This window comes from Notothenia coriiceps, unplaced genomic scaffold (genome assembly GCF_000735185.1).
Source record: "Notothenia coriiceps isolate Sejong01 unplaced genomic scaffold, NC01 NC01_scaffold00030216, whole genome shotgun sequence".
Taxonomy (NCBI): Eukaryota; Metazoa; Chordata; class Actinopteri; order Perciformes; family Nototheniidae; genus Notothenia; species Notothenia coriiceps.
The window spans coordinates 320622-333366 of NW_011362917.1; the positions used below are offsets into that span (position 1 = coordinate 320622).

Below are 12745 nucleotides of genomic sequence, written 5' to 3' on the forward strand. Positions count from 1 at the left end.
AACAAATAATACTACCTAAACTTTTTGCTCCGCCGTCAATCGTCGGATCGCGCCGAATGTCGATCATTATATTTCGATGTGTATTTTGTATACGATGATTATATTAAGTGCGACATTGTTCCTAATCACTATAGGTTCGTTGGTCTCGATTAAATCGTATTACTAACATGGACATTATTATATTTTTTTGTTTGTATTTTGATATATATTTATTTCACGTTATGCGAGAGAATCACGGTTATTCTTCGATTCCCAGCAATTAGAGTTGCAGCCATTTATAATTGAATAAATTATGTTGTAAATGCCATGTTACAAATTAAGTATGTCGGGTACATCATACTATTACTTAGATGTCCATTTGTCACACGTTAATTGATAGGTAATAATGTCGAGGCACCTACCCTCATGTCTGCTATTACCCAGGCAAGAATAAACACGTAGGTAGCCCATTTCTAATTTGGTTGAGTGTAAGCCAAAGAGTTTGTCGTAGAGACATTTGATGCACATAAGGTGACTTAAAGTGAGAGGACGGAAATTCCGAAACAACATCGAAGGTCGGGGTATGGGAGGGGACACTCGTTCACACGAGACTAACCAGTCCTTGTGCATTGGACTGCACGGCCCGGCCGCGCAGGGCACCAATCTACGCGCAAGTATACGTCTCCCTTTATTTAGAGTCTTATTGCAATAATTCGGTGTAACTAATGTGAACTCTTTGTTACAAAAAAATTATTCCCGATATGTTCACAAGTTATGACCCATCCAAATAAATCAAAATTTTTTGTTAATAGGTTGCTAAATGTCTGGTGAGAAAGGGGGTACATTCAGTTACCCTTTTTCAACAAAGGCCCGGACCCGTTGGTTTGCTTCACATATTGGCGGCAAACCGGTTTGTGCTTATCTAAAAGTAGACTCAGGTGCGTGAAGGACCCCCTAACCTGAACTGGGCCTTTAGCTAGTTCTGTGCGGTAAAACTTCCTGCAGGTTTATCGACTTTACGGTGTGTCTCCTCAGCGTCCTCGCCACTCCCTCGCTTTCCACCACCCTCCTCTGCTTTCCCTCCGTATGTGTGCTCGTCTGATGCGCCTTCACAAAAGTGATGAGTGCATATTTTCGGGCTGGGGTGGAAGTTGTCGACCAGCTTAAACCTTGTCTTCCTTTTGGCTGTTGACCTTCTACTCACCTTTTCGGAGTGTATACATATTCACGAGTTGTCGAGGCACCCTTAGATAATACAAGTTAAGTAAAGATTTTGCCGAAAGTGTAATATATTAATATAAAAATAAATGTTACATCAGATGTAAAATGTGGTCTTTTTGCCTTGTGTTTTTCGTCGATTCAGGGGCGGGGAGGGGTAAACCAGCTGCCATCACTATAGGGTTCATCACACTGAGTAGGGTTCATCCACCACTCTATGGCAGCTATCCTCCCCCACTACACATAAGTGTCACACTTTTTCGGGGTGATATCGCGGTTATACCGCATTTTTTATTTTTTGACGACAAAAGTAGTGTAAGTCACTCACCCGTATGTTTCATTGTCACACACACACAACACACACACACCCACACACGGACACCACGACAGCACCGGACAAACCACCTCCTCTTCGCAAGAGCGGCGATTGCGGGACGACACCTGCCCGCGTTTTCCAGATGGTGAGTTTAGAATAAAACCGGGGATTTCTGTTTCGGGTGGGTATTTGGTATTATTATTTTTTATGCATTAACTACATACAATGGTGAAAAGGAAGAAGTAGTCGTGTCAGGGGGAAAGATTGCCCCTTAGATTGCGATTTTAGATTGAGAGCAGAGTTGCGGAGGAAGGAAGACGCCACTACGTCCGTTTACCGACGGGGGAGAGATGAGTATGATTTCAGTGTGTATGGCCGGTTGTTGGAAATTAACAGGATAGAATGTTAATCTAATTCCAAAATTATACTAAACACAATTAATGAAATATCGATACTCCTTCAGGAGACAGATGTAACGTTTCCTAATCTAGGCTGAGCCAACATTAAAAAAAAGACTTCGGTAACTGAGACCGATTCCCGAAATACTTCCTGCAAAGACGAAAGCACGAGAACAGGGCACGAAAGAAACAAAGGCACCCCCATATGTAGCGTGCGAAGTTTATTGATGTGTACATAGTCTGTGCGAGTGGACAACGGATATTGTACTTGTGTCAAAAAATGGTTACAGGATGTAAATGGGAAAATTAAAAAGTGTGCTTCATGCTGTCATGAACGTGCGGTGCTGTTACGTGTACGCAATTGACGTGCTTGATGTGAACGAGCATTTTGGTTAAAGTTGCGCATGCGCTATGAGCGCACATACGGGTACTTCTCAGGCCTGCTGGGTAATCTGTGACGTTTCGCTCTCAAAAGTTGGGCCATTTTATCATCATGCGCCAATGAGCAACTCTCATAGGAATGAATGAGGCCCCGCCTCCCACGCTGTATCCAGTTCTTATTATACATCCATGGTCAATTCCCGGAGGAGGGGGAGAGAGGAGTCGAGGAGGGGTATTGGGATGAGGCTAGTGTATCACAATGATGCTCGAAATGTCCCTTATAGGCCTACTTCTGTTTCCGGTGACTTTATTTACGGCTAAAAAACATGCTAAAAATCCCAAGATTATAGAATCAAACTAAGGGATAACTACGTGTTATTGTTGAGTAAATAACAGTGTGTTATTTAGAAAAGAATAACAAATTAGAAGGAAAACACATTAAAAAAAATACAGATTTCAGTATTCTGAGGCTCTGAGCCCTATTTATTTTCCTCACAGACGGCAAAAAAAAAGTCAGACATTATACGATTTAAAATAAAAACAATAATCGTGGCTTGATATTGAGTAAGAACATGTTTTTATGAACCACACAGCTTCCGGTCTACCAAGATCCGAACGGACAAAAACAAGTGGTGCAGGCACGAAATGTGGCGTATGCACGTAAAACTCGGCCTCAGATCTCAATGGTATGGTTAGCGTATCATATGCACGCAAAATCTGACTTCTGCGTATCTATTGCACGCATTGCCAATGTGTGAAGTTGTGTCATTTGTACGCAGACTGAAGAGAGTGGGTTGCATGGGGGGGGGTGCTAGTGAATTCATTTCAGTTTTCCGCACTCGCTGCACTCGCCTCGTTGCGGGGAAATTATACAGATGACTAGTCCGCCCCTGAAAATGTCTATGCAAACGTTATTATTAATAATTATTATTAAAAACAAATGATTAAAAAATAAAAATAAAAATTTGACCCCCACTTTGGGAAACCCCGGCATTAGACCACCACTACCACACTAATATCTTATTACGTATTTACAGTGATGAGCCGTCAGGGCCCTCTAGACCCTAAGATATAAAAAAAAAAGAATATTTGAAAACATTAAAGAAAAGGTTTTTGTTTTAAAGATATATATTTTTAATATTTGTTTAGTTATATTTTGCATTAGTCTACCCTACTTTTATCGTTTTCTAATCATAAATCTGATCGATAGATTTATGATTTGCATAAGGCTCATGTCAGTGAAAGTGATGACATCATTGCAAAATTATTAACCGACTCATTTTCAAGTTTGAGTTACAATGATAAATACGAGGGCCTAGGTATAAAAGTCACGGCTCGCCACTGTGTATTTATAACAAGAGGTTTATAAAATCTAAATGTGGACATATTGTCTGTAATATAGAACAATGCTAAAATATGTCAGTCACGCTGGACAGAGTTAGAATTTAAGTACGACCAAAGTGTAGTCATTAACCTTACACAGCAGGTGAAGTATATTTTATCGTCAAGTTGTAAATTGCAGAGTATTATTAAATATGGACCAGTACGTTTCCAATTGTTAAATACAAATAAAATACTATTGGTAACTCCGGACAATAAGATGTAAGCATCAAAGCACTTCCTGTGACACATCCCTCCCAATTTTGAGACCACTATGCCATTTTCTTGAAAGATAATAGTACATTTCTTCCAGGGAAAACTCATCACACATCAATGAAAGCGTAACCAAAAACAGAGCTCAAACTTCCTGAAAACAGCCTTCGCACGCACTCCATAAAGACATAAACTATGAGCACATCCATGTGTGCAGACTGACAAATGTATACAACAGCCTTGTTAAGGCACAGAAAGGCAAGGTGTCGGTCCTCCAGCTGCTGGGGCCCCGCTGGAGAGCAGGTGGGACTGTCAGAGATCGAGTAAGCTGACAGCAGGAGGTACAGCAGAGGAAAACACAAAACACTGTCCTACCACCATTATATTCAATGTCACGGTGTTCATCAGCGCTATATGGAGATTGATGACGCATCATTAAAACGTCCACGGATGATGGGGTGTCTAATGTGGTGAGCAAATCCAACGGTACATCTATTGTTGTGGATCTCGGTCCGTATCAACACTGTGTAGGATGCTAACTGGAAGAAGTCGGGGATGAATCCATCTTGGATGACAGTGCTGGTTCCATACCGGTCAGCTGGCACTGCGCTAATGTGGGAAGGCAGTGGCAGTGATTTACACCCGCTGCCTCGCCCCACAGAGAGAAGATCGCCTTTCACATGTGGCAACTGTGTGGTCTGTCTCACTAAGTGACCTTGGGCGAAGAGACAGAGGACACTGCCCTCATGAATGCTACACTAGATGAAAGGCTAAACTAATCATGGTTACCAGGACATAATGGATAGATAGTAAATAAACATTGGGACACACTTTCTCGCTGAAGTAGATCTAATTTATTTTCTATATTTTACCCCAAAGGAGCCCTCCAAAATAAATAACAATAAAAAAAATACAAAAGTTAAAAACTATTCCTTCATTTAAAAATGTTTTGCACATTTTTTTCCCTCTCAATCTGAGTCTGTATCCATACTTTTGAGTACAGTCAAACTTGTATTTAAAGTTCTTTAATATAACTTGAATAACCAATATAATTTACTTCTGCATATAAGCTCTTTAATGAAAATATTTAACTTGAAAATAATATCTATGTAATTACTAACATAAGGTCTTTTCCCAGTTACTGTAACTGATTGTAATTGCATTCATTTTGTAATTAAATTACGCAACACCATTACCCCCCTACAGAGTTCCTTGGTAACCTGTCTGTAAATATAATGGTATGTAAGCAGAGGACTGTTTAACTATTAAAACATGTGCAAATACTTCAGGCCCTGTGGGAAGTAAGACTGTGTGAGCCTTGGTGCACACGTGAGTAGAGATCACCGTACTCTTCAAATGGTAATGAAAGCACAGCAATGCTTTCCCAACATGCTTTAAGTATTTTTATTGGAAGGCATGATTCCCCAGTGAGGGGTTCCCATTAACAGACACATAATGTCCACCTCCACCTTAACAAGGACATATTCCTGATGATTCGGCTGATTTGTAAATGCAGCTAACTGTGGGAAATAGGCAAAGAATGTAAAGGACACTGAGCGTGACCTTTTTGGCTTCTTCTTCAATGGCAGACGGAAAAGAACTTTAAAAATATGCATTGTGAGGCATATAAAGAAAAAGATAAACAATCCATGAAACTGTCGTTGCTAGGCCTGACCATGGTTACGCCCTCATGTGACCAAACCCATGGCGATACTCACTGATCAAAGCTGACACGCTGTTGACATTCGGGTCGTAGGAGCACTTTCCCTTCCCAGATTCCACTTTGCCCGGCTCCAAATGGAAGATTTCTTCCTGAAATGGGAAAAGAAATCACATGGATACAGCAATAAATTCAGCACTCTTCATCTTGTCACTATGATTCCCTTGTGTGGGGAAAGCGAGGCAGCCAATGTGCTCCGTCTGACTCCTGTGGGACCTCTACGGCCTGATGGGGGATGAAGTATTAGAATAATGAGCGTGCGTTCTTACGGAAAAATACATGCAGGGAAGCAAGGAATTTCTGATCCATGTCTATGCCACTTTACTGCGGGAAAACAATACGGGCTTCTTCTCTCGGCATTATAAGCTACATGCCAGACATCTCTCAGCTTCTCGGTGCCTATGGCTGCTGACACCTGTAATCCAGCACAGTGAAAACAAGCCGGGGATGGAGGCTGGATGACTGATGCTCACTGCTCGTAGCATCACTGCACGCAAGCACTGCGAGTTGATTGGCAGGAATTTGCGTATGAGAGCTTGGGAAATGAATTAGTGGCGTGCGATGACATGTCCTGTAGCTCCGCCTCAGAAACCAAAGCATGTCCAAAACCAAATATTTCACTCCCAACGGGTACAGCGATGGAGACATTTCTGTCATTGTCCATCAGCGCTAAATCAGGGGAGCGAATAAACCACTGTGCCAAACTCACTTCATTGGATCATACACGCAGCCTCGTTTAATTCCCTACTCATCTTTGATTAAAATCAGCACTCGTGCAAGTAAGGAGGTGCTGGAGGCTGACTGCCAGCCATGCCAGATGTTGACGTGTAAGAAAAAAGGTCACAAACATTTATGTGTACCAGAGGGAAGCTGTGCCCTGAACGTGTTTTTACAACCTTGCCGTAAAAGATGACCCTTCCCAAAAGTTGCAACATGTTTGAAATAAAAAAACTTGCAACATTTTCAAAGAGTCCCCCCTGCACCTCGAGCCTTTATGTCCTGCATGAGTCCCTCTCAGTGTTTCAAAGTGCTTGGAGAGCTCAAACAGTGGAGGCATGTTCAAGTATGCAGCTCTTTTATTTCCTTTGCTGCACAGCTAGTTGGCTACAGATGGCTGCTGTTTGCTCTGGGCTAACAGAGCCTGCTGTGGGAGTAGGTCAGATGCTGAGGAGTGGGAGAGACTGCACCACATTCCTGCAGAAGGTGGAGGAGGGCCCGATGCGGGGAGGGGCTGATGGGGGCGGGACATCCTGCGTTGTCTCAGATAAGCGGGAGGAATCATTTGATCTGTATTTAATGGGCTTTGCTAAATGAAAAAAAAAAAGAGTATGCCATGCACTGAACAGCAGTGAAAGCCCGTTTAATTAAATGGGAGTCTTGCAAAAGTCAACTGATTTCTTTCAGCAGCCAATTCCACCATGCAAACATGTGACATTTAGCACAGACGCAAAGCACGAATGGACAATGGCGAACACAAAAGGGGTGTTTAGACAATGAGGCTCACACAAAGAGAACATGAGTGAAACAAAGATGACATTAAATGCAATTCCACATCACACAAACCTTAAACGGTTGTGCACGGACTGGAAGGGAGGCATGCTAAATGTTACGGAGATAAACAAGTGATAGCCGTGTTAGGGATGGTGATGACAAAATGTGATCAGACACAAAAAAAGGAAGGGGGGGAGCATGCTGCTGGGGACCGCGAGCCCGGGCAGAACGCAGGGCTGCGGTGCAGACAGGGCCCACATCGCACCTTAAGTCCAAGCGTGTCGTGCACCGCGCTGGGTTCAGCTGCGCGGCTAGCCCTTCCTCTGGCCTGGGCCATCTGCAGATACATGGAGGTCTAAAACAGGAGACAGCAACAGAGTCTGGATGTTACGCCACTGAGGAGGAGGGATTAGGGACCTTTCGGAGCTTCATCAGCTTGAAACTGTCCTGATTTTTAGAAAGGATCAGAAACTCACCAAACCAATGCTACTGAGACTAGACTGCAGGATAAGAATTTAAGAATTAGATGTAATACTGGTTTCTTTTGTATGGTTATATTCAACAAAAATGTGTTATTAAAATAAAATATAAAATAAGTGATAGAATTTCTTTGAGTCAGACCAGAACGCTGTCAAAAGGTCGGATAGAGTTCTAGCTGAAGCACTTGCTCATCTTGGCCGCTGTGGTAATGTAGTGCGGACTGCAGCCAAACAATAATGAAGGTTTGCTGGAGTCTGTTAGCAAGTTGTACTTGTGGCTTAATCGTTTTGACACTTTTCACCTGGGTTTCAAACGCTTAATCGATTACTAATTTGACATTCTTTATAAGAAAAGAGGCAACCCCAGGCTTCATACAGCTGCCAGCTGGCTTCAATAACATATTCTCCATCCACTTCAGGTTCAATTGTACATTTCCCCATCGCAGCAAAGTGTAGAATAATTGCATCTGAGTCTTAATCTTGTTAAATTAAAGATTGAAATCCAAAGGAGCTGGAAGGGTAGAATAATAGTGAGTAGAACTGATCAGGTAGGAAGCTTTTGTTGTTTCAGTTGAGCTCCCATTCTGAGGAAAACATCAATAAATCAGATTGAGCATTTGCTGTAGATTAAAGCATTATTTTCAAAATGTTCCAAAAAAATGCAACCTTTTAAAGCCTACATTTAAAACAATTGAATTTAAGAATTTTAACGACCCGTGAACACCTTTAGGAATGCAAGTGAATTAGGTACATATACATATACTATGTGTGTGAAGGATTGTGCAGCAAATGTGTGTAGCTTTATTCGACCAGATGGTTCCCTATCCTGTGGTTGAGTCAATAAAGGCGCTCACAGTATGCTTCATACATTCCCCTAAAAGCTGCTGCCAAAGCAAAACATTTGGCTATTACCGTTTAGAAAAACTACAGGGCGCCTACTTAAAGCTGGCAAGCCTAAGAATATACCCTGCAGTGGTGAAATCAAATGACAAAAATCTGTCTGAAAGTTGAATTATTAATGATAGAAAGGTCTGCGGCAGGATATATGTAGACTATTCTGCACTAATATATTCTATTTCATTTTATTTACTTGCACTATTTTACCCGTTTATTGTGTTGCACTGTTGGAGGAGCATGTGACCTAAGATGTTCGTTGTCATAACTACACTGTAGCTTTGCACACATGAAAATAAAAGCCTTGAATCTTGAATATGTGTGTATCAATTAATTTCCAATCATAGTCCCCAGCCCAGCTGAGAAAGGTGGTCATGGAGGTTTTTTTTGGGGGGGGGGGACTCGGACCTGTCTGTTCAGTGTGACGGAGGGAAAAACAGTCCTCTCATTAATGGACTAGAACTGGAACATTCCACTGGCACCCCATAATGGGAGCTCCCACTTCCAATTACCCAACGTCCCACACGCTGGAGGCTGGCGGGTGGCCTGGATGCATGAAGGGGTGAATGGATAGGTGAGTGAATGGATGGAAGCCCTTCATTAACAAAGGGTCATGTAGGAACCATATGCAACAAGGGACTCATGCAAGGCACGCTTGCCGTTGCAACAGCACTGTATATCTCCAGGGAGAGTCCAATGGGGAAATTTATATTTTATTTATCCGGTTTTTAAAACTCCCCCGGCCGTCATTAAGGGAACAAGTGTGATATTTAAGGAAGAGTGAGGTGTTAAAGGGGACTAACGCAAAGGTAGCGATGCCTGGCTCGGTTTAGGAAATTCAAGAGGTCCCATTAAAAGGCTGAGACTAAACAGAGCAGCTTTAACAGCTCGCTGGGGAGGACAGCTGTGTGCCGGTGAAGCTGTGCTGCTTGCCCAGACGCGGAGACATGGTACCTCGAGCAGGCTTAATGATGGAGGGAAATCGTAAAGGGAACCTAGCGTAAGGTGGATGGAGAACTTTGGTAAGAAAAAAAAAAAAAAGGGAGAGGCCAAGCTATGCCATTCATGACGCAGATGGAGAAAGCTGTTTATGTTTGCTGAGTTGATGTAAAGGGAGTTCATGAACACTCCTCTTTCATCCTAACCTGGGGTTTGCGTCCCCTGTTGACGAAGGTACAGACTGGATTGTAAGCTCCCGTCCCACAGATGTACAGATGAGTCCGGTTCCATGGCTCGACCAGACGGATGAAGTTTGCACACTCCTCCTGGAGACACAAAGACCAATTAGTGGGCAATACACTTCGAAATAAAAAGACATTTATAGCCGTGGTTTACTGGTACACCTCCTGCAGATTTACCGTAAGTCTAAGTGGATAAAAATAAACCTGTTATACTGTGCTTCTCTATATATCTGGACAATATATCAAACTATCTGCCAATAGTGTTGTGCTGCCCAGCCTGGCCTGGCAGAGAGGAGGATGGTGAGATTGACTTTGCGCCAAATCCATTTCTGTCTCTTTGGCAAGAGAGAAGGGAACCAGCACTTTTACTAGGCCAACTCCGAACCCACAGGTGATTTTAACAAGGTTCTTCACTTGTGCAAACAATTTGTACAATGGAGGGGAGCTCGTATTTTCTCATGCTCAGCCTATCAAGTTGATGGAAATCACCTCAGCAGAACGACCCCGCTGAGCTTATGGGTGCTGTCAACAACAGGCGTACTTACAATGGCATCCTTCCCGCTCACAAGGCACTCCATCTTTCTTCGCTCGGACACCGGCCAGTGGAGCTGTGACGCAGGAACAGAGGACATTTCATAGTTACAATCCAACCCGTTATACATCACTGGCATTTATGAGATATTTCGGCTGAAACTGCAAAAAGGATATCCTCCCAGGCTAATATTAGTCCTGTTGGGATTGTCATAACCCAATTACAGTGTTTTAATGAACCGGCACCAGAAGAAATACCAGTCCAAGAACAACTAGATGTGAGCAACATGTGTGATGCTGGGGCAATAGGGGAGAGGATTGTTCCCTTTGGGGCAGCTGTTGTAGTGCTGAGGTAAAAGGGCCAGAGTTTAGGGAAAGTGCATGATGGGAATGGTCTTACGATATGTGGTTCCTTGTTGATGTCATGGAGGTCCAGAGAGAGGATGTGGTCCTTGCTGCCCACGTACATGCGGTCATGGTCCTCATCCATACGCAGGATCCGGTAGTCGCTGGTGTTGAGGATGAATGCGAAGTGATGAGCGGTACCGGTGGATCTCAGCTCTGCACGGAGACAGAAATACACCATTTAATGACAGCTGTGGTGCACATGCACATTTTCACACACACATGCATGGACAACTGACACATTCCTTGTGCCACTCCTGCATACCCGTGTGGAGTTTACTGATGTTTTTTTCCACCAACACGGCTGTAACTTGACACTGCGCATTAGAGACAAGTGCTACTGAGCGTCTGTCACACTGTGTTGATGGCTTAATACCTCCTGAGTGGATCAGAGGATCTAGAAAAGTCATCAATGGCTGCCGTTGAGTGCGAGACAGAAGTTAGAAAAGACAGACACAGTAGTTTGACGGATAGATGTGTTTACTACAAATGATACCGTGTGGAAGAAGTTAAGGTGTCTGAAAAGTGGTTGCCAACACTGAAAATATTCTACTTTTACTCACCATATAATTAAAAAAAAACAAGTAGAAACACATTATATTGCAATGATTTTGACTAACATTGCAATTGCGATTTTCATTCACAAAATCAATGAAAATGAGGATCAGTCCTAAACAAGGATTTTATTTAGTAGGTCTTTCAAATACGAAATCATCTGCAGCACCACAATATTTAATATAGAATCATATTTTGCCTTTACCAGATATTGTACTTATTGCTATTTGGATATTGCACGAGTCAATATTGCGATTTAGATATACGGTAGTTACCATCGATTGTGAAGACCTTCATTGTACAAAATATCAGTAGAAGCTATTTTCATGTTCGTTATGGACTCTTACGAAGTGAATCCACCAAGTCACTTATTTCTAAATGTTTTCTCCATTTCAAACTTTTTTTTTTTTTTTTAAACCTTTGTTCTGATTCCCACCAAAGATCTCTTGATCCATTGGATGTTAACTATTGAAATATTACATTTTGGGTCCATCAAGTCACACCAACATTGGCTTGTCCATCATTTCAAAGTCATGTCTACTTCCAGAAATGACTTTGACTTGTTTTTAATCATACCTATGATAAAGCTGAATTACCACTCTGATGGGCTGGGGTGCAAATTGTTCAGTTCGCTGCCTCTTGTGTTTTTTATCTGTAAAAAGTGATAGCCAATGATGGCACCCATAGGCCAAGAACTGGTTACCATTACCTCAAAATGGTTGCCAATGGGGAAAACATTTCTAGAAATAAGTTCTGCCTCATCCCTGGTTTGAAAGTACTCTCTAAAGGTCAGAGGAGTGTGCACCATGGTAAGACAATGCAGTAAACTAGTCCACTCATGTTGAGAGTAACCCAATCTTCCTTTAGCTCCGTGTTTGAGTGTTTGTTTGATGTGTTCTTCTTGGTTCAGCAGCCACGTACAGACGGGGCAAAGAGGCCACAGCTAAGACAGCGAAGGCCCCAGGCCGCACCATAGACAAACACACTCCTCTACAATCTCTAAGGGAGAGGCAATGGAGGGTGGCCCTGACATATTGTTGGACAAACACAGAGGTTTCTCTCAAACAGCTGGAAAGTCCCGCTTCACTGTTTGGCTTTATTCTACAACCAACAGACCACAGAAAGCAGAAACAGGGAACCACACTTTGAGGTTAACCCGAGTTCTTCAATGTTGATTTAGGAGCCGGAAAATGTGGTGAAGGGAAACCAAAGGATAAACTGTCAAATACAGTTAGCTTTGTTTCAATGTTTACAAATGATATATCAGAGCAGAGGTGTGCCAGTGTATAATAAAAGCAAGGCGGTGTGAAATGAATTCGACGTGGGGAGTCGGGCCTAACTAAGCAGCGGCCAAGACTTATAAAAATAAGTAATTTCAAGATTTGAAAATGTTTAGGGCGGTTGATGGATAACCACTTTTTACAAGCTCTGTATGCGCAGTCATGTTCAACGTGTTTGAAGTAACTGGGAAATATTCTTGTGCGGTTGTTAGGTGGCTCAGCGGAAGAGGTCTGGACACCAAAGCATGCAAAGCCATCAACATGTCCACCATTGGGCCTTAAAATAAACACCATCTAGAGACCTGTTTTAAACAGACTCCTTAT

At 42.5% G+C, this 12745-nt stretch overlaps 1 protein-coding gene across 4 annotated transcripts in view; it reads right to left on the reverse strand.

The window, feature by feature from the left end:
- Positions 1-12745, reverse strand: part of LOC104959412 (semaphorin-3F-like) — an 81609-nt gene that overhangs the window by 27193 nt on the left and 41671 nt on the right. For 2 of the 4 annotated variants that reach the window (XM_010787302.1, XM_010787301.1), the window contains exons 3-7: positions 10582-10742; positions 10196-10258; positions 9615-9734; positions 7362-7451; positions 5604-5697 (exon numbers count right to left, since the gene is read on the reverse strand). In XM_010787302.1, the coding sequence (XP_010785604.1) occupies positions 5604-5697; positions 7362-7451; positions 9615-9734; positions 10196-10258; positions 10582-10742 (528 nt within the window). The remainder of the gene's footprint in view (positions 1-5603; positions 5698-7361; positions 7452-9614; positions 9735-10195; positions 10259-10581; positions 10743-12745) is intronic. The other 2 variants (XM_010787304.1, XM_010787303.1) reach the window with 1 other exon arrangement.